The sequence below is a fragment of the Microchirus variegatus genome (assembly GCF_963457635.1).
Source record: "Microchirus variegatus genome assembly, chromosome: 13".
Taxonomy (NCBI): domain Eukaryota; kingdom Metazoa; phylum Chordata; class Actinopteri; order Pleuronectiformes; family Soleidae; genus Microchirus; species Microchirus variegatus.
This window is the reverse complement of record NC_139814.1, coordinates 8729839-8748634: the sequence shown is the minus strand read 5'-3', so window position 1 is coordinate 8748634 and position 18796 is coordinate 8729839. Positions and strand designations below refer to the sequence as shown.

General features: G+C 38.5%; 2 protein-coding genes across 3 annotated transcripts; both read right to left on the bottom strand.

Moving 5' to 3' along the window:
• Window positions 1-2851: 2851 nt before the first annotated feature.
• On the bottom strand, window positions 2852-3910 carry lsm10 (LSM10, U7 small nuclear RNA associated). Of its 2 annotated transcripts, none has more exons than XM_083899333.1 (2): window positions 3812-3910; window positions 2852-3518 (listed from the first exon to the last, which is right to left on the bottom strand). In XM_083899333.1, exon 2 carries the CDS (start codon window positions 3498-3500, stop codon window positions 3090-3092), a length of 411 nt encoding a protein of 136 aa, XP_083755459.1. In that variant the 5' UTR covers window positions 3501-3518; window positions 3812-3910; the 3' UTR covers window positions 2852-3089. The 2 variants fall into 2 exon arrangements, with proteins under 2 accessions (XP_083755459.1, XP_083755460.1); XM_083899334.1 differs by having other exon boundaries at window positions 2852-3540; window positions 3812-3901.
• A 752-nt stretch (window positions 3911-4662) lies between these two features.
• On the bottom strand, window positions 4663-16149 carry oscp1a (organic solute carrier partner 1a; the record flags this gene model as incomplete). The annotated part of the gene is made up of 11 exons (XM_083899278.1): window positions 4663-4782; window positions 4970-5030; window positions 5123-5268; window positions 8655-8709; window positions 8807-8935; window positions 10391-10494; window positions 10577-10657; window positions 11989-12156; window positions 12259-12413; window positions 15833-15862; window positions 16038-16149. The coding sequence occupies 11 exons, from the start codon at window positions 16147-16149 to the stop codon at window positions 4663-4665; spliced, it is 1161 nt and encodes a 386-aa protein (XP_083755404.1).
• Between the last annotated feature and the right edge of the window lie 2647 nt (window positions 16150-18796).

The following is an 18796-nucleotide window of genomic DNA, read 5'->3' as shown; positions in this document are numbered from 1 at the left end:
TCAAAACTCACAAATATACTTATTTAATCTTCAGTTTCTACCAAATGAACATCATTTCATGAAAGGTTTACACACTGGACCTTTAGAGATCAGTGTCTGTGAACAGCGAGCCAAATGATGTGATTTATGTTGACAGAATGATGTTTGAGTGAAACCAATGGAATGGCTTTAAGTTTGCATGTGTTTGTGCAGAAAACTGTAAAAGTTGAAAAGTTTCGATCTTCTGTCGTGCTCGTGTTTGTTTCCTCTGAGAATATTTTGTTTTTGAATAAATTCTTTTTCCATGTCTCGTTGATTGTATGATTGAATTGTCTTTTATGTTTACGGTCTTTTGAAGTTTTATTCTTCAGGAACACTTATATATATTTCTGTGAAATATAAAGGTGTTGTGGTAAATACTTTCCTAAATAGAATATATTTAAACAATCACAGCATCTGCTTCTTTGAAATACTATCGACTTGTTATACTTTTAGTACATTTCACTCTCTTACTTTAATAACATCTTCACTTAAGTTTGAACAAATCTTTCTTTTTATGATTTTAATATTTTACATCAAAACACAAAAACATGTAGATCAAAAAAAAAGAAAATGACATGAACAGTCAAACATTTATTGATGACGATGCTGATCATGTGCTTTCTATCTAGTTACTAAAGGTATGTAATAAATATAGGTACAAAGCAATATTTCCATATAAAATGCACCTGAGTTAAAGTGATAAGAAGCATTTCATTTTAAATATGCATGTGAAACTTCAGGTAACATTTATTATCTATTGGATTATTTCAAGAACTGAACTCAGGGACTTATTTTCCATGGGTAAAATATACAATATGTACTACTTGTACTTTTAAATTGGCACTTCTACTGCAGGACATGAATACTTTAAACACTGGTGGAGCCAGTGACACCAAACCAGTCTGTGTTATGTGTTGTAAAAGAGACTGTTCATGCGGTGGAGCCTCTGTAAAGTGCTATTCTGAGTCTGTAGAGTGTTGATGTGGCACTCGGTGGTGTTTTCAGCCAAACAGTAAGCAGTCATTACGTGGGCTGCTGTCATTCAGACGCTCCCAACATTGGTTTTAAAACAAACATAAAAAAATACATGTCCCTAAAAACACTCAGAGGAAAAACAATGACCACACTGCCAGAGGGAAATTCCTGTGTGTGGATTCCTCTTAGTCTTAATGTAATGCTTCTGTGTTGAAATGATACAGCTGCTGAGAGTGCACACACACACACACACCCATCCTTCCATCTATCCATCCTTCCCTCCACTGCTGGTGTTATGTCAGGCTTGTCCTCTTCCTGACACTGCCTAGGAATAACATACCCCTTTGCAAATTCCTCAAATTCCCAATCGTATTTGTGCATCAGCAGAAGACTGAGGCGGCACTTTCCAAGTGAAACACTCTCTTCCTTTCAGCCACTCTGCTCATCTCAATTGGCTTGAAAGCAATAAGTCCCATCCAGGCTCGACTGTCACAGCAGAGCACGAGGGAGTGACAGGTCGCTGCAGCAGGGATGTTTGTGAGGTGCAACGTGACCACTTGTTTTTCTCTCCACCACACTGTCAGTGAATGTGACTAATGTTTTCCTGCGTATGGGCAGTTATTAACTCTGGGCTGGTATCATCGCCAGAAAGACAGATGGGCTTTGTGGTGGATGACAGGATGACTCGAGAGCAGATACACAGAGCCTCTGGCACACACCCACACTCACTATTCATCACAATAGCTTCCTTTTAAATGAAAACTTCTTACCCTAACCCTATTTGTCAAAACAGCTCCCTTTTAAATTAAAACGTACTGTAATTAAAGCTGTAGAGTGTAAGTTTTGGGTGATATTTTTGTTGTTATTCTCAGTGGTAGACCGAGTCATCTTTCAAATTGAAGGCTGTGGGTTCGATTCCTGGCTCTGCTAGTGTACATGCTGATGTGTCCTTGGGCAAAACACGTAACCCCACATTGCTAATGACAGCTTTTAAATGGGAGATAAGTGATAGAAGATGTGCTGTATGAAGGTGTGAGTGGCAAAACTGCAGTGTAGTCATCAATACTAGAAAAGTGCTATATAAATACAAACCATTTAACTCAAGCGCGTTCGGTTCTTTACTTTGAAAAAATTCAATTTGAGATCGTCAACACAGCCTCAAAAAATCAAAGGCCTATGCAGTAATACATACTGTGAACAAATATTTTTGAGCTTTGAATTAAGTAGTTTATTAACTAGCTATTTTTGTACACACAATTAAGTAATAGTGAATTTGTCCTTTCAATTTAATCTCCTTATTACACACCAGGAGTGAACACACACAAGCAGTGGGCAACACTTTTCTGTACCAATGGGGATTTGGTGCCTTGCTCAGAGAAACCCAAGTCCTTGACCCATCTCAGGGTTTGAACTGGAAGCCCATTGGTTACAAGCCCAATTCCTTTCCTCTTGGCCATGAGCTGCCCAGAGAGTACACACTTCAGTCCCAATAAGTGATGACTGGTCACCTTCAGCTCTTTGACATCTATAATTATTGTCCAATAGATCATTAACTGGACTTTTTCTGTGGGTTAATCACATTAGAACAACCTGTCAATGGACCACAGATGGAAATGAACCCGTGGTTACAGTCCAGCACATTTAAATGGAAGTGTTCATTAATGTGTACTGTGTCTATTTTCTAAATAAAAAATTAATCTGTGTGGTGGTGCAGATTTCACCAAGGACAAAAGAAATTGAATTGAAGTGAAGTCTCTTTACTTTACAATGGCTTCACCATTATTCTAAATATAAGAGAGAGTTTTGTCATATAGATAAAACCCAGCAAAGATTGCAAAAGAGATAATACAAAACGTCAGAAAAATTATGTTTTATTGTGTAAGCTGATCTTCAGCAGTTGTGACCAGCCAGAATAATAAGGCTGTACCACTTTTCTTAACCTCATGACCAAATGTCCAGTAATCCATCAATGATCAACAGTGACGCATCACAAACATTTTTTAAAGAAAAACTCCATGTCGCCTCCACACTTGCACAGTAAGCACACAGCAGAGAGTTGTTTGTGTCTTTGTACAAAAAAAAAGGATAATGAGTTACTTGGCTTTCTTGAACTCTTTTCTTCCTCCTCCTTGACTGGCAAAGTTGCGGACTCTGTGGATCTTGGCCAGCTGGCTCTGTATGGTCTTCATTATGTCCACGTGGTCTGGGATATGAACATAGCGGACATTCCTGCCAGTGATAAACATGTCCTGCAGCTGAGTGAGTCGACCACTGCGGTCCCTGTACAGCACCCCCTCCAGGCGTATGTTCATGAAGGCGTCCACGTTGACCACACGCCCCCGGGCCGTGCTCTCGTTCCTCAGGTCCACCGTGGTCACCTCTCCGTGCAGACCCTGCAGCAGCACCACCATGCTGTTCTCTGCAATCGTACGCTCACGGATGGAGTTGACGACCTCCACTGGATTGGAAGATGGCGGTGGGGATTCACCTCTCTCTGACTCCATGTGTGCGTCTGGAGTCGGCTACAAAAATCAACGTTCAGCACTTGGAAAACAACAGAGAATTCCTCTTATCTTTCAAAAACAAAATACCAAAACGCTGGTTTACAAACGGCTCCAAAATATGACGCTAACTTCATGTCTGTTTGTTTAAGTAGAGACATTAAAACTCTTTTGGTTGATGTTTGGTAGACGCTAATTTAGCCAGCATTATTACTGACTGTTAGCTTTAGCAGCAGCAGCTAAATAACGTGGAACACACTCTAAAAAGATCAAATATGAACTTGTCAGCGTCACATGTTGTCAGTAACATTTACCTGCAGCGGCTAAAACTCTGTTTCATGAACAAAGCTGCGCCAGATCATTGCAGACGCCGGACATAAAGCAGGTTGGTTTAAGTTTCCGCACGAACAGCGTCACACAGAGGAGACGTAACGTAATCACGTCATATCCTGAGACTGAGATTACGTTAAAACAAAACAACAGTGCCCTCCTCCGGCGGCTGCAGGAAACGCATGAACACACACACATATACATATAAATGTATATGTATATAAATATAAATATAAATGATATATAATATATAAATAATATATAATATAAATAATAAAAATAAATAATAGTAAATAAATAATATATATAAATGTATCCCACTCATTTTATATAAAAAAAATAACAAAAAATGCACGGTATAATAATGTGAATTGATAAAACAGTTTCTAGTACATTATAAGAAATACTTAATAAAATAAATGAATACAATTAGTTTACAAATGTACACCATACATTTTTGATAGAACACTAATTTTAATGTTAATTTTTTTTTTACTTAATATAATAATGGACAAGCATTAAAAAAAAATGCACTGATGCACACACACATTTTAATAAATACTTTGTACTTTATGGGAAAATAAAATAATACTTAATAAAATACACTGAATCTGAAATATAAATATTAGCATGTCCTCACATTTGCATCAGTGTAAAAACACGATTTGTAAAATACACTAATAATTGTAGGTGAGACATGATGATAAACTGATATTAAACACAAAACAATATATACATTGAACCAGTGATGAGAGTCTTTTAGGCTACAAAGTTTCAAAATAAGTCTCACTCAAACATCTTTAACTTTATCACCAGCACCAGTGTCTGATTAGGGTCAAAGGTCATCCATCATGGCCAGCAGGTCATCTCCTTTGTTACAGCTGCTAAATTCAGGCTGTTCTTGTTCTGCAAACTGGCCGGCGATTCGAGAGAGTTCAGTCGCAGCCTGTTCATCCTGGGACGACAAGATCCAAACTCAACGAATGTTCATAACAAAGAGGACATTATAAAATGTTATCTCAAAATAATATTAAAACCGCGTGTTAATGTCACACTTGTAACATGTTTGCATACTCTCTCTCTCTCAGCTTTAAAATTTGCAAAAACAAATACATGCAGTCAGCAGTGTTACATCACTCTACCTGCATGGCCTGAATATTTATCACTCCAAACCTAGAGTCATCAGCTCCTCTTGAATCACTCCTGTTAACCCCCCAAAAAATGACAGAAATAAAGTATTTGTGAGAATAGCATGAACAAAGACACAAGACAAAAAGCAAAAGATGAAAACTCACGCTTGCTCCTCCTCTTCATCTGTGGTAAACAGGTTGATCCAAAACCCAGTTTCAGTTTTGGACTTGTTCTCGTCCTTCATGCTTCCCATCAGACGTGCCAGCAGATTCAGCTCCTCCTTGGCCAATGGATTGGGAGAGTCATTCGTCTGCAGAATGATGATAAAATCAGTAAGCGTACTGTTTATATAACACACAACGAAAGGAAAACATATGATGACTGAGAGAACTGGTCTGAAACTGGGGAATTTTTGTGTTCATAATATGCAAAACATAAACGTATATGAGATAATTATACAATGTAACCTACTAAATACAGCATAAAGTGAAACACTTATCTACCGTCTGCATAGTGCACAAACAATAATATATTATTGCAGTAGCATACAGTTCATGTTCAACATGTTTAAATATCTAATAACTTATTTTTCTTATCTTAATACCCTTTTTCTGATTGTTATTTTATTTATTTGTTGTTTATGTGGTTGTCCATCCTGGCTTGGCCTAGCTTTAAATGTGATATATTAGTAAATTAAAATGTTTAATTATGGGAGAGCTGTTTCAACTTCACTTAGTATTGGTTAATGTCTACGGTCCGAACTTTGATGATGATAATTTTTTTAAAAGGATGCTAAACCATCCCTAATCTACATAGTCATCACTTGATTATGTCTGGGGATTACAATCTGGTATTGGATTCTACCTGGGATCATTCTTCCCAGTCTGAGTACTGTCTTTCTAGTACTGAGGCCATCTAAATCCGTGCAAACAATCCAATCGTTCATAGATATACATACATTTATAGACCCATGGAGATTTAAGCACCCTACCAAGAGGGAGTATTCATATTACTCTAATGTACACAAGTCCTTTTCCAGGATAGATTTATTTTGGTCGTGAACATTAAAGTAACTCTTCCGAGTCAGAGGACAAAACAGACATGGCAGCTTGACACACTTCTGCTGGCAGATTCAGACTTTGTAAAGTTTGTTACAGAACAAATTGATTTTTTTCTGCAGGTAAACAGGACTGATGGTATCTCAGCTTCAACTCTCTTCAAGCATATTTCAGCGGGCAGATTATTTCCCGTTCTGCCCATATTAGGAAAATGAAGTATAAAAGGGGCTATCTTTGGAAATACTCTGGACGGACTCATAGCTGGCTCCCTGACCCCTGATCTGATTAGGAGGAGAGTAGGCATACAAACTGAATTTGATCTCTTAACTACCACCCAAGCAGAGAGGCTCATCCTTTAATCTCGTAGATTCTATGAAGAGGGGGATAAACCTTCTAAATTATTAGCCAGTCAACTCCGTCAAAAAGCAGCCTCTCTTATTATTTCGCAAATTAACCCTAACCCTAACCCATTATGTATTGTATGTTTTGGGTAACATCTACTGCATGTCTGTCCGTCCAGGGAGTGGATCCCTCACCTGTGGTTCTCCCTAAAGTTTCTACCCTTTTCCCCTGTTATAAAGGTTTTTTCCTTGTAGTTTTTCCTTACCCTGGTCGAAGGTCTAAGGACAGAGGATGTTACCAACCCTGTGAAGTCCCGTGAGACAAACTATGTTTTGTAAACTGTGGGCTATACAAATAAAGATTGATTGATTGATTGATTGATTATGCTATACTGATGGTTCCTCAAAAAGGAACATCAGATTATCTTATTATTAACTGCTTTACAGAGTTCTATTCTAAATCATATTCTTCAAATTCAACACTGGATCACATTTGCCATCTTTTTTTTCTAATCTGAACATTCCCTACAATTGACTCCGGCTCTAACGGGCGATTGGAACAAATGTTGACGCTGGAGGAAATGAACAATGCAATAATGTCCCTTCAGAGTGGGAAAGCCCCCTGGCCCCGATGGGTTTCCAACTGATTTTTATAAAAAATTCTCTCAGTTTATGCAGAAGCAATGGAGAATAACATCTATTACACTGTTATTAAAAAAGAATAAGGACCCTTGTGATTGCTCATCGTACAGACCAATTAGCTTGACGAACTGTGATGGCAAAGTGCTCTCAAAGGTCATTGCACTCCGGCTTGAGACAATTCTTCTAGCAGGTTTGGTTTTGGCCCGTGCTCATTTACACTGATCCAACTGCCTCAGTTTATACCAATGGCATCTCATCAGAGTACTTTCCTCTTCACAGAGGGACGAAATAAGGTGAATCCGTTGCTTTTCGTTCTAGCTATAGAACCACTTGCAATAGCTCTCAGATCCAATAATATTATACAAGGCATTAACTCATAACTCACACTGTCACGCTTTATGCAGACGATTTATTACTTTATGTCACCAGCCCTATCACATCTACCCCTGAACTTCTAAGAGTTTTGCAGGAATTTGGAAACATATCTGGATACAAACTAAATTTTAATAAAAGTGAATACTTCCCCATTAGTAGTAATGCTAGAGAATATCCTAATCTACCATTTAAGTTATGTGCTGAGTCATTTTCATATCGAGGTGTAAAAGTCACCAAATCCTATTACAGTCTATTTAAAAGTAACCTCACTCCTCTGCTGGAACAGTTCTATATTACCTCTGGATTCCCTGTTAAGAGTCAATAAACGGAATAAAAGCAGAATATCATTTATTTATTCCCATATTATCGATAGCTGCAACCACTCTATTGTACATATTCGAGAACAGTGGGAAAATGACTTGGGGGACCAACTGTCCGATGACGAATGGCATATGACTCTTACTAGGATCCACTATTCTTCTATGTGTTCCAGACACGCTGTAATACAGTTTAAGGTGCTGCACAGATTGCACTTCTCAAAAGTTAAATTAGCAAGAATATTTGGAAGGCTGTTACTCCTCCATCACGTCACCACTGGATTAGGGACGTTATGCAGAACCTTAAGATGGAAAAGATCAGACGTACCCTCAACGGTTCCATCAGCAGATTCCACAAAACCTGAGACCCTCTAATAACTTATGTGAACAATTTACCTGCAATTTTACCCGAACTCTGAATGATTACACCTACCCTTGAATAATCCTGTAACAAAAAGTATTGGGTGCACTTGCTTTCTTTTTTCTTTGATTTATAATTTTTTTGTTTATGAGGTTTTTGTCTTTTCCTGTTGCCTATGTCGATTTTGTCATGCTGATTTTGGGTTTTGATTTGTCTCTGTTTATCATCTGGATCGTTTTCTGTGGTTATTTATAAAACAAATAATTCCACTGTTTTGTATGATCATTGGAAAATGACAAATAAAGTGTTTAAAAAAAAGTTGAATTAAGAGAAATAATAATAACAATAGTAAATAGATTATTATAAATGATGAAGGAAAGTACATAGAATAATAATTGGGTTGGGTATGACTCAAATGAGCCAAAAATGTCCTTAAAACAAAAATATTTTAATTACATTTCAATCCACTGTGGTTAGACTATATACTGCGATCATCATGCGACAGTGAGCGTCATATATCTACACAGTGTTTAAGTTGTTGACACCCTTTTAATTACGCCAATGGTACATGACATACGTGTGTGATGGAGATGGCTACAAACCTTGACAGGCGGAGCCTTGCATGTCTGTGTCTTCTCTGGGTGGTTCACAGTATACCTTAAAATCCATCAAAAAAAAAGAACATGGTGTGAAACTGTACATCGATGGTTACATGTGCGTGTTGTTCCCACATCCCACTACAAAGCATGCATACATGTTCACACCCAGGGTGATGACTCTGTCTCCACGCAGCTCAAAACATCCCTCTCTGACAGGGCTGCTGTAAGTTCCTCCTGTGGGGAACTGGCTGCGTCTCACTTCTCTGGCCTTGCTGTCAAAGGCCCTGTGGAAACAGGAAAACGATGATGACACTCTGGAATAATTTGTAGCATCTTGGAAAGAGACATTTCTCAGACTTAGTGGGACTCAGTCATATTATCTTGTCAGTAGAGTCTGCACAGTTGCATCAGCTGTCTCGCGCCAGGTTAAGCAAGAATGACTGTGGCTGTAAGATGCGCTGGATTGTCTTTTGACTGAAATGTTGTATTGTATACTTTTACAGAAAATAATCGGCAGATTCATCGCTCATCGCTTACGAAAATAATAGATATAGTTAGTTGTAGCCAGTGTACGAAATACTGTTTCCCATTTGTTGCGCAATACTGTTTCACCACCCCACGTGCCACGCTGCAGTATTGGCTATCTTCCCTGTCAGATGTGGGCTTGTGTGGGCCTTTTCCACAGCTATTATTAAAGCACCATATGTAAGAATGTGGCCAAAAACTGTGACTACATTCAAATTCAAAATACCAAGGTCTTTTAGGCAGCTGAGACTCGACTGACTGCAATGATTGGTAGACGGCGGTAGGTGGCGCCACATGCCAAAACATGATTTCAGAACATAAACATGATTTGCAGTCTTTAAAATCATGTTTTGGCATGCGGCGCCACCTACTGCTGTATACCAATCATTGCAGTAAGTAGAGTCTCAGCTGCCGAGCAACCACGGGTTGCCAGTTACGTCAGAAAACGAAGCCTAAAAGACCTCTGTATTTTGATGTGAATGTAGTAACCGTTTTTGGCCACATTCTTACACATGGCACCTTTAAAAATACACAATTAGAAATAAAATAAATGAAATTTTGTCTGGTTTAAAAGGATAAGAAAGAATGCAAAGTGTATTATGTATGTAGATTATATATGTAAAACTGAAATTACAAAAGTTTTTAGGAAAAGAACATGCTTTCCAATAACACTGTAACATGGTCTAACCCCCCCAGACCCCCCTGTATTTCGCACAGTGGTTGTAGCCTAAAATCATGACCAATATGTAAAATTATTGTAGATTAGATATTAAATGATTAATGTCCCTTGCTCATAAATACAAATGTTATCTAGTTTATATAAAATGCAGGAATTGTTACTAACAAATATGGAAAAAATAGATAATCTTTCCGCAATTCCATTGCATAGGATGATGTTAGATTAAGGCTAACCTTACCTTTAGTTAGCAAGTGTTAGCCTCAAAATATAACTGATTTGTCCTCACAAAGGGTTTCTGATATGAAGCTAAAGGCTAAAACTAGGTTTGCAGTCGCCATAATGTGCCGGGCGCACACAACAAAAATGAGTCGTATCCTGTGTCGGGCCACAATTCCAGGAATTCCAACAGGTCCTCGCACTACTGTGTGAGGGCTCAGGCCTTAAATATAAAACTCATTGTAATATGTGAAGTGTGGACGACAGAACATTCTAAACCCTTGAAATCAAGGACATGGATTTCCAATGTTTTGCCTACCTAATTAAGCCAGGAACATATATACCATGAGGCACTGGGCCTGACGTTGACAGGGCAAAGCGTCCATTAGGATTCTGGATTTTAGTCTTCAGAAAAAGTGACAACTGGGAATCGAAGATGACAGATGGTATTGGTAAAGAATAAAAACAATTGCTTTGACTTGTTGGGCTGATGACAGTAACTCACGCGGACATGCATGTCTTGAAAAAAAACGAGCAGTGTTTGTCTGAGCAGCTGGAATTCACCCTCTGATAACGAAGAGTACACCTACATCAGGAGGAAGAGAAAAAAAAAACAGGTAACACGGGATGCAGCACCTTTTTATGTCACAATAGGAAAAAGCAAAGGAAGACAAATGAATGATGGTATTCTGTTTTCCATTTAGCTGCCTCTGGTTCAGGATTATCAAGAGTGACTCATATTTCATGAGAAACCAGTGGTGATTGTTCTAAGACAGCAAGCGAAGCTCAGCTTCCTCTGAAATGTCGTCAAATATTATGTACTGTGTTGTATTTATTTGTGTTGTTTTATTTCAATACTAAAGGTGCCGTAGAACGCAATAAGAGTGTCACTACTTCGGATTGTCTTAGGTGATTTTCGTAGCAGCCTCCGCATTAAAACGGCATTCTCTATGGGATAACACAGAATAAGGGTGAATTCCAATTCCTTGCTTAATCCTCAATCTTAACCCTCAATCTCAAAAATGTGCGCTCCCTCTAGTGCAAGTGCTGTCCCGATTCTCAGAAAAATGAAGTTGAGGGGCGAGTTTAAAGGCTGTATCGCCCTCAATATTGAGATTTTCCGAGACCAGCCTTGGGAGCAAGGGCTACCCAGAATGCTTTGCGTGTTTTGCCATAACAAAGATGGCGCCGAAAGCAGCGAAATGAGTACGCTACAAATGAAGTATTTTCTTTGTTAATAGAGATATAAAAATGATGAAAACCATTGTATTATCTTAGTTTAGGCCCATATTATGGATTAATTATGGATTAATTATTATGGATTGGAATTGGCCATAAGTTTTTTTCACTGCGGTTAGCTTGACGTTTATTGGAAAAATGCCGTAAAAACGTCACTTCCATGGAAGCTTAGTTACTCTGGGAGTCAATGGAGCAGAGGGTGGGCACCACAGACGCCGAGCTTCTGCATGATGATTGGAGGAACTGTCTGTAAGGCGGAACCAGTTTTTGATTGACAGCATTACAGAAACAAACACGACAGCGGAGCCTGTGTGGAGATCATTAGGGAAGTCTGTAGAGAAATAGCTGGTCGTTGTGTGTTATTCGCTATATATATATATATATATCCCATTTTCAGATGTACATATACACTGTAAATAAGAACACTATTATAGCATTTCAGTTTTACATAATTATAGCTTGTCCTTATTCTAGTCCAGTAACCGCCATAACCGCCATTGACAAGTCAACTGTGTTAAAACGCCCCGAGACATGTGTAATGATAATGACAGCTGGAAAAACTCGTATACTGTATGGATTCTTTTGACTGGTGTTGATCTCAACAAAGTAGACACTGCTAACTTCAAGTACATTTCCACGCAATTATAGTTGTCAGTGTTTCTTTAATGACAATAATACCTCTATCATTTTCCGATGCATCTCATCCACCTGGTTCACAACCACAGGAGTGTCTTTCACAAGTTCCCTGATGGCGTCGATGTGATTGTATGTGATGAGCAGCAAGTCTTTTGGCCGTGGACAAAGGAAGACTTGATATTTGAATGGCATAACCATCAGCTCATAAAGCTGCAGGGGGAAAGAGAAGTAAGAATTAAAAAGACTCATCAATCAACTTGACAGTGCAAACTTGTGAGGGTTAATTTGCCCACACTGGTCTCTGGTGCATACCTTGTCCATGCTGGCCGGGTTCAACCTCACGATGGAGGCATGTGCTAAGCGGGTCAGCACTGTTTTTAGAGTCCTGTGAGAATATAGCTGCTGAGGTTTGAGAAGCTCATCAACAAAGGCTTTACTGAACATGGTCGCTGTGATGTCATTCATTACTACAACAAATGAGGAAAGGACAGAAAAGGGAAGAGGTTTATCCTGCTTAGACTTTACTTTCTGAAGTTCATGATATTGTGACGACTGTGTTCAGATGGACTCAGGTTCAGGACATAATGTATGTTTGCCATATTATGGCAACTGGAAGGTTTCGGCAAAAAATACATAACAAAAAGCCATGTTAATGTTTGTGTGCAGGTTTTAATGCATAGGCAGAAAAAACATACACAAAGGATCATACACATTAGTGGAAACGTGGGGAAGATTCTTGTAATTATTACACAATTCTGAGGGAGTGTTAAATTGGACATACACTGTGCAGGTTTTTTCCCTCGTGTGACTCCTTTTGGGATCAGGCCATTGTCATACATTGTGTAGTATATACGTGGGGTAATGAGACCGATTAACCCCTCATGATCAGCTCCTAATCGTACGGTCGTATGATAATCAAACCCCTTAGACATTTTGGTCACCCCTCGTTAAGGTATTGCATGCGATTACGTCATACAGTTTGAGGAGGTTATTTAAAAAACAAACGAAAAAAAACTATTGAAAAAATTGCACAGCGTAACAGAGTTCATATTCATGATAATGAAAACCTAATTCATATTTCTGTAAGGCTGGGTGATATGGCTTAAATCTCGTAGATTGGGATCAGAGGCGGACAGAGTACACAGCTTCATTACTTGAGTAAAAGTACAGATACCCCTTGCTAAATTTTACTCAAGTACAAGTAAAAGTACTACAGTCAGATGACTACTTAAGTAAAAGTACTGAAGTACTTGCTTTTAAAAGTACTTGAGTAGCAAGAGTACATTTTCTTAATATTGCATTAATACTGCCACAGTGCTTACATTTACGTATAGGAACGTCCTACACGGCGATATAAACAATATTAATGTTAATACCTTGAATATTAATATTATTGTTAATACCATCTTTATACCTTTTATGTTGCTTTATTTAACATTTCTCACTTGCCCACAAGGCAATAGCACAATGGCAACGCTCTGACAAACCTCTGCTAGAGTTTGAATGGACTTTTTGAACCTGACTGTGTTAAACACACAGCATAAAAACAAATGCTCAGCTTACATAAATGTGTAATATCACTGGCGGTGATGACGTTTTGCTTTGGTAAACACAGCAAACACTTGAAGCGAACACCATCATTAACTTGTTCAGAAAATTGAAATAGTCTGGCGAGGTGGGGCCACGTGTTGGCACATTCCCGGGATGGACTTGCTGCGTCTTCATCCATTGTTCGTCCATGGTTTCGTCTCTCAACTAAATCTGACCATGGAGTTGTTTTTTTTGTTAGAAGAAGTAACGGGTACTCACGGTTATGGATAGAAATGTAGTGGAGTAAATAGTGCTATATTTGCTTCTCAAATGTACTTGAGTAAAGTCATACTCCCCAAAAATGATACAAGAGTAAAGTACAGATCCCTCAAAATTTTACTGTACTTAATTAAATGTACTGATACTGTCCGGCTCTGATTGGGATACAGCCTAAAAGTATATAGTTTATATCGAGATATAAAAAGCTGCACACAGGTTGTTTCTCTGGGTTCATGAAAAGTACACAAAGTACTGTAAATACACAATGTTTATGATTCGTATTACATCCTTAAAATATAGTTATTACTTTTCATTTGAGATAGTACCTGGTTTATGTATTTGGCTTTTTAATGTTAAATGAAGGATATTTATGTGTGTTAGAAACAATGAAATTGACTATAAATATGGACAAATTCTGCTATAACACAACTAATACTACGGTGGCCCTGAGGTGCAAAACACAAACGCAAATCACGAAATGCAAATCAAAAGCAGAAAACACGAAAACATTAACTCAAAACAGAAACGCAAATCAAAAAACGCAAAGCAGACAACACAAAAACATTAACTAAACACAAAAAAACCCCCACAAAAGCAGAAAATGGGGCTAATGTATGGCTGGTTAACACCACACAACCAATATGTTTGTTTATAGTAATATTTTATGCATCCCAAGCTTAGACAATAAGATTTATGGATTATCAATGCTTAATACTCATAATGCTTTAAACAATAATAATAATAGTAAATAAGTCAAGACCTGAATTCGATCCTATGTAATGTATGTAATGTAATTTTTATGTGTCATTACCCGTCTTGTACCAGAAACTCGATCCATCGAACCGTCAAGGTATCGCGGGTGCGAGCGGTTTCAAACCTTTCAGAGGATGGATGATATTCGCACCATATGCTTATGCTATTCAGAATAGAGCTTAGATCGGCCCCAAAAAATCAAGCCCGATGCACCTGAGCACGATGTGTCCGAGCCGAGCTTCCATGAACATGGATGCATAATATGAACTGGATAGAGCACCGCCCCTTGCTTCTGTTCATTCCTATGAAGCTGCTCACCCAGCACATATGCCCATAGGGGCCCATATCATGCGCAGTGTCACTACGATATAAAGATTTATAAAAGCCTGTGTCCATGTCTCGAGGTGTCCTGTGGACACTTTTACTATTTTACTATTGTGGTCAATGGGAAAATTTCTTTTGGGCTCCATGGGGTTTTCTGTTGCAGTACCCACAGTGGCCACCATGTAAAAATTGTCTTCAAGGCAGAGGGGGCGTTGCTCTATCCAGTTCATGTTATACATCCATGGCCATGAACACATATGTTGCTATTGACGATATGCTTCCTGGTTTTTAAATGATGCGTTCACGTCCGAAGTTTTTTACACAATACGACGTGCTATAACAAAACACAAATGCTTGATCGAGGGCAGAGAATCCAAACTCTAATTCAGAACCGTTTTTAATGATGTGTACTTCAGCGTGAGAAATCGGACGTGTGGCGTGAGACTGTGAGAAGTCAATCAAATTAAGATTAAAATTCCCTTATTAGTCCCGCAGTGGGGAAATTTCCAATTTCTGCATTTTTAACCCATCCGTGAGTTAGTGAACACACACAGCACACAGTGAGGTGAAGTACATGCTAACCCAGAGCAGTCAAGCTTGATGCCCTAACCACTAGGCCACAGCTGCCCTGTTCAAATGCGTGAGTCTCACGGCCAATGCGTGAGAGTTGGCAGCTATATTAAATAAAACATTTGAATTGGTTTGCTGTTAGCATTGTTTTTGCTCAAATGAACAATAGTACAACTTAATATTACAGACTTCATTTAACTGTAATTCTGTTGTATGAATGAGGTGGTAATAAAATACTACTACTGTACCAACTGATCAACAAACCTAGCAAACAATAGACATCATACAACTGGGAAAATGTGTAACACTAAAGGAGGATTAAAATATTTCAGGGTAAATGTAACCTGCAGTAATAGGTACAACTACAACTAACAACATGTAAAAACTACAGGAGAGAAAGTAGCTAAATAAATACTAATACGCTAGATACCTCTTTTTCTGTCATTATCTGACCATACTCCTGCAAGACAGGATAAAAAAGAAAGGCAAATATAATTCATTTAGGGTGATGCACATTGGAAACGTGAGATGCACAAGCTCAGATTAACATCTGAGTGCTGCAGATTGTCAGGGGGAGGGATGAGTGGGAAGGAAAACAAATCTACCAAGCCTGTCAGGTCTCTTTTTACCTCTACCTTTCTCTGAGTTGTCATCAGACGTGTTGTGAGCTTCCAGACGCTGGTCCAGTATGTAAAGCATCTCCCCACCAAGGTTAATGAAAACCACGGGCAGAGTTCTCAGGGACATCTTGCAAAATCAAAGGAGGGATTAGCTCCAGGACAAAAGCTGGTGCAGGTTAGGTGTTCGGAGCAGTTTAGCCTCTTGTAGATCAAAGATACTCTTGATAATTAAAATACGATTTTTCCTGTTGTGATTTACCAATTATAACTGAGTTGCACATGTTGAAGTCTTATCTGATCATGATTCTGCCGATAACATTTTCCCCTTAAGACGCAACAGGTGGTCAGGAAGAGGATCAGCAGAGGCATAATACAAGCTTATTGGCCAGGATAAGAATGACGTCACAGCACAGCACAACCAACCAGAGGAGGAACAGTATGCATTCAATGTGTGAACAAACAAAACACAAAACCATACCAATAAGACTCACTTATATGCTTGATGTCAACTATTTAAACTTTCTGCAGTAGTAAACTTACTTTATACATACTAAAAACCCAGGCAAAAGTGAATATGTATCTATACGTATTAACTAAACCTATGTAAAAAGCATTATATTAATCTGCTTCTATAACATTCTTAAAAGCAAAAACAAAGTAAGAAAAATAATTAATAACTCTATTTAAAAGAAAGGAAGTATTTTTGGTCATATAGTCAGTATAGCTACCAACTGCATTTACTGTGCCAACTGCTGTCTAATATCTTACATGCAAAGGTTGGCCACACTGACAAAATCATCTCTTCATTACTTTTTCTCTCCCTCTCATTCAAAATAAAAGATAGCAGAGTAGAAACATGCAAATTAAAGTCTATCATTACACTTACTGTTACAATACGTAGCAGTGGATATTTGAAACAGTCACAGTGACAAGGTAAACGCATTTCAAGGCTTGTCAAATTGTTGCCAACGATTGGTGAGTGAAAATGTAAAGACTATTTGGAAAGAAAAAACGTTTGTTGGACAGCTGGGAAACAAACTGCCTATAATCTATTATGGAGATTACAATCAATTACATCTGGATTTTCTCTATGTAAGTTGAACATTGCTGATTATTATTTTGTGACAACATTTTATTAGATGTAAGGGTGCACTTTAAATTTATTGCATGGCTTGCTAAAACATACAACAGATATTTATTAAACATTTTCTGACTTTTTTGTACAAGTTACACTTTTTCAGATTTAAAATTTGAAAGAAATACTCAAAATATGATCTCTATCCCCCACCCCCACCTCCACCAGAATTGCCTCCTGTTCAGGTTCTGGATCAGGTTTCAATAATGACCCAGCCATTGATCCACATTTTTATAACTTGGAGTGGATGAAATCTATACCTGATGAGACTCTACTATCTGCTCTCTCTATACCGGGAACACATGAAAGCTTATCATTACATGGAGGACCTCTTCTTAAATGTCAAGTTTGGACTTTGGACACACAACTTAAATTGGGAATACGGTATTTTGACATACATGTTAGGATTTGGTTGTTTAACCAAGAACATGTTTCTGTCAGTGATAGTCACTGGTTGTTTGGGCAAAATATTGATCTTGAAGAAGCACTTGAGATTTTTGTAAACTTTTTGAATGTCCATAGAAGTGAGACTGTGCTTGTGAAAGTAACATTACATGGATTATATAAGGGAAAAGTCAGAAAACTGATGAAGAAATTGATTGAAAAGTACAGAAATAACATATGGATGGAGTTGTCAGCACCAGATATGCAACAGGCAAGGGGCAAGATTGTTCTGCTCCAGAGTGACACTTTATCTTTTGGAACACATAACCATGATTCATTTTTCTTTGAAAATGACAAGCTGATCAATGTGGAAGTCAAAATACGGAATATCAAGTCAAAACTATGTGGAGATTACATTGTGTTGAGTAACAGTGCAGCATCAATTTTTGGCAGTCCCAAAACATGGGCTCAAAAAGTTAACAAGCAGATTTATAGCTTTGTGGACCAACATAAAAAGAGCTCCACGAACCAAGGTTGCATAGGAGTCTTAAGTATGGACTTCCCAAGTGCTGAACTTGTTAAAAACATAATTGATATCAAACCATGTAACTGTGTAAAGGGTGCAAAGGAAGAGTTATTGCCTGGGAAAGAGTCACAAACAACTGCTGGAGAAATATCGGCACTGGACTCACTCGTGCCAGAGATGGATATGAGTGAAGCACCACCTACCCCAGATTCAATACCTGTGCCAGAGTCCACCATGCCTGTGCTAGAGTATACAACTAAAGAACCATCTGCACCAGCATCAACAATTCATGTGTCACAGTTAGATACAACGGCTACTGCAGAACCTACATCAGAGTCAGCAACTACAATAGAAGCAGGATCTGACTCTACAACATTTGGACAGGAACTGGAAACAAAAGTAGAACCAGGACTAGCACAAGAATCCACCACAACTGGACCAGAATCAGAAACAACAATAGACACAACACCCAAGCCAGACTTACTAACAACAGTTAAAACAGCACCTGGCCCAGAGGTGGAAACAACAAATGAGATAACACCTATGCCAGGCTCAACAGTACCTGGCCTGAATTCAGAAATGGCAGATAAAGCAGTGTCTGCACCACACACAACAATACTGAGGCCAGATTTGGAAACACAGGCAGAACCAGCAACTTCCCCAGACTCACCAGTGCCTGGCTCAGAGACAGATACAACTGAAGAACCTTCTGCCCCAGATTCCACTATG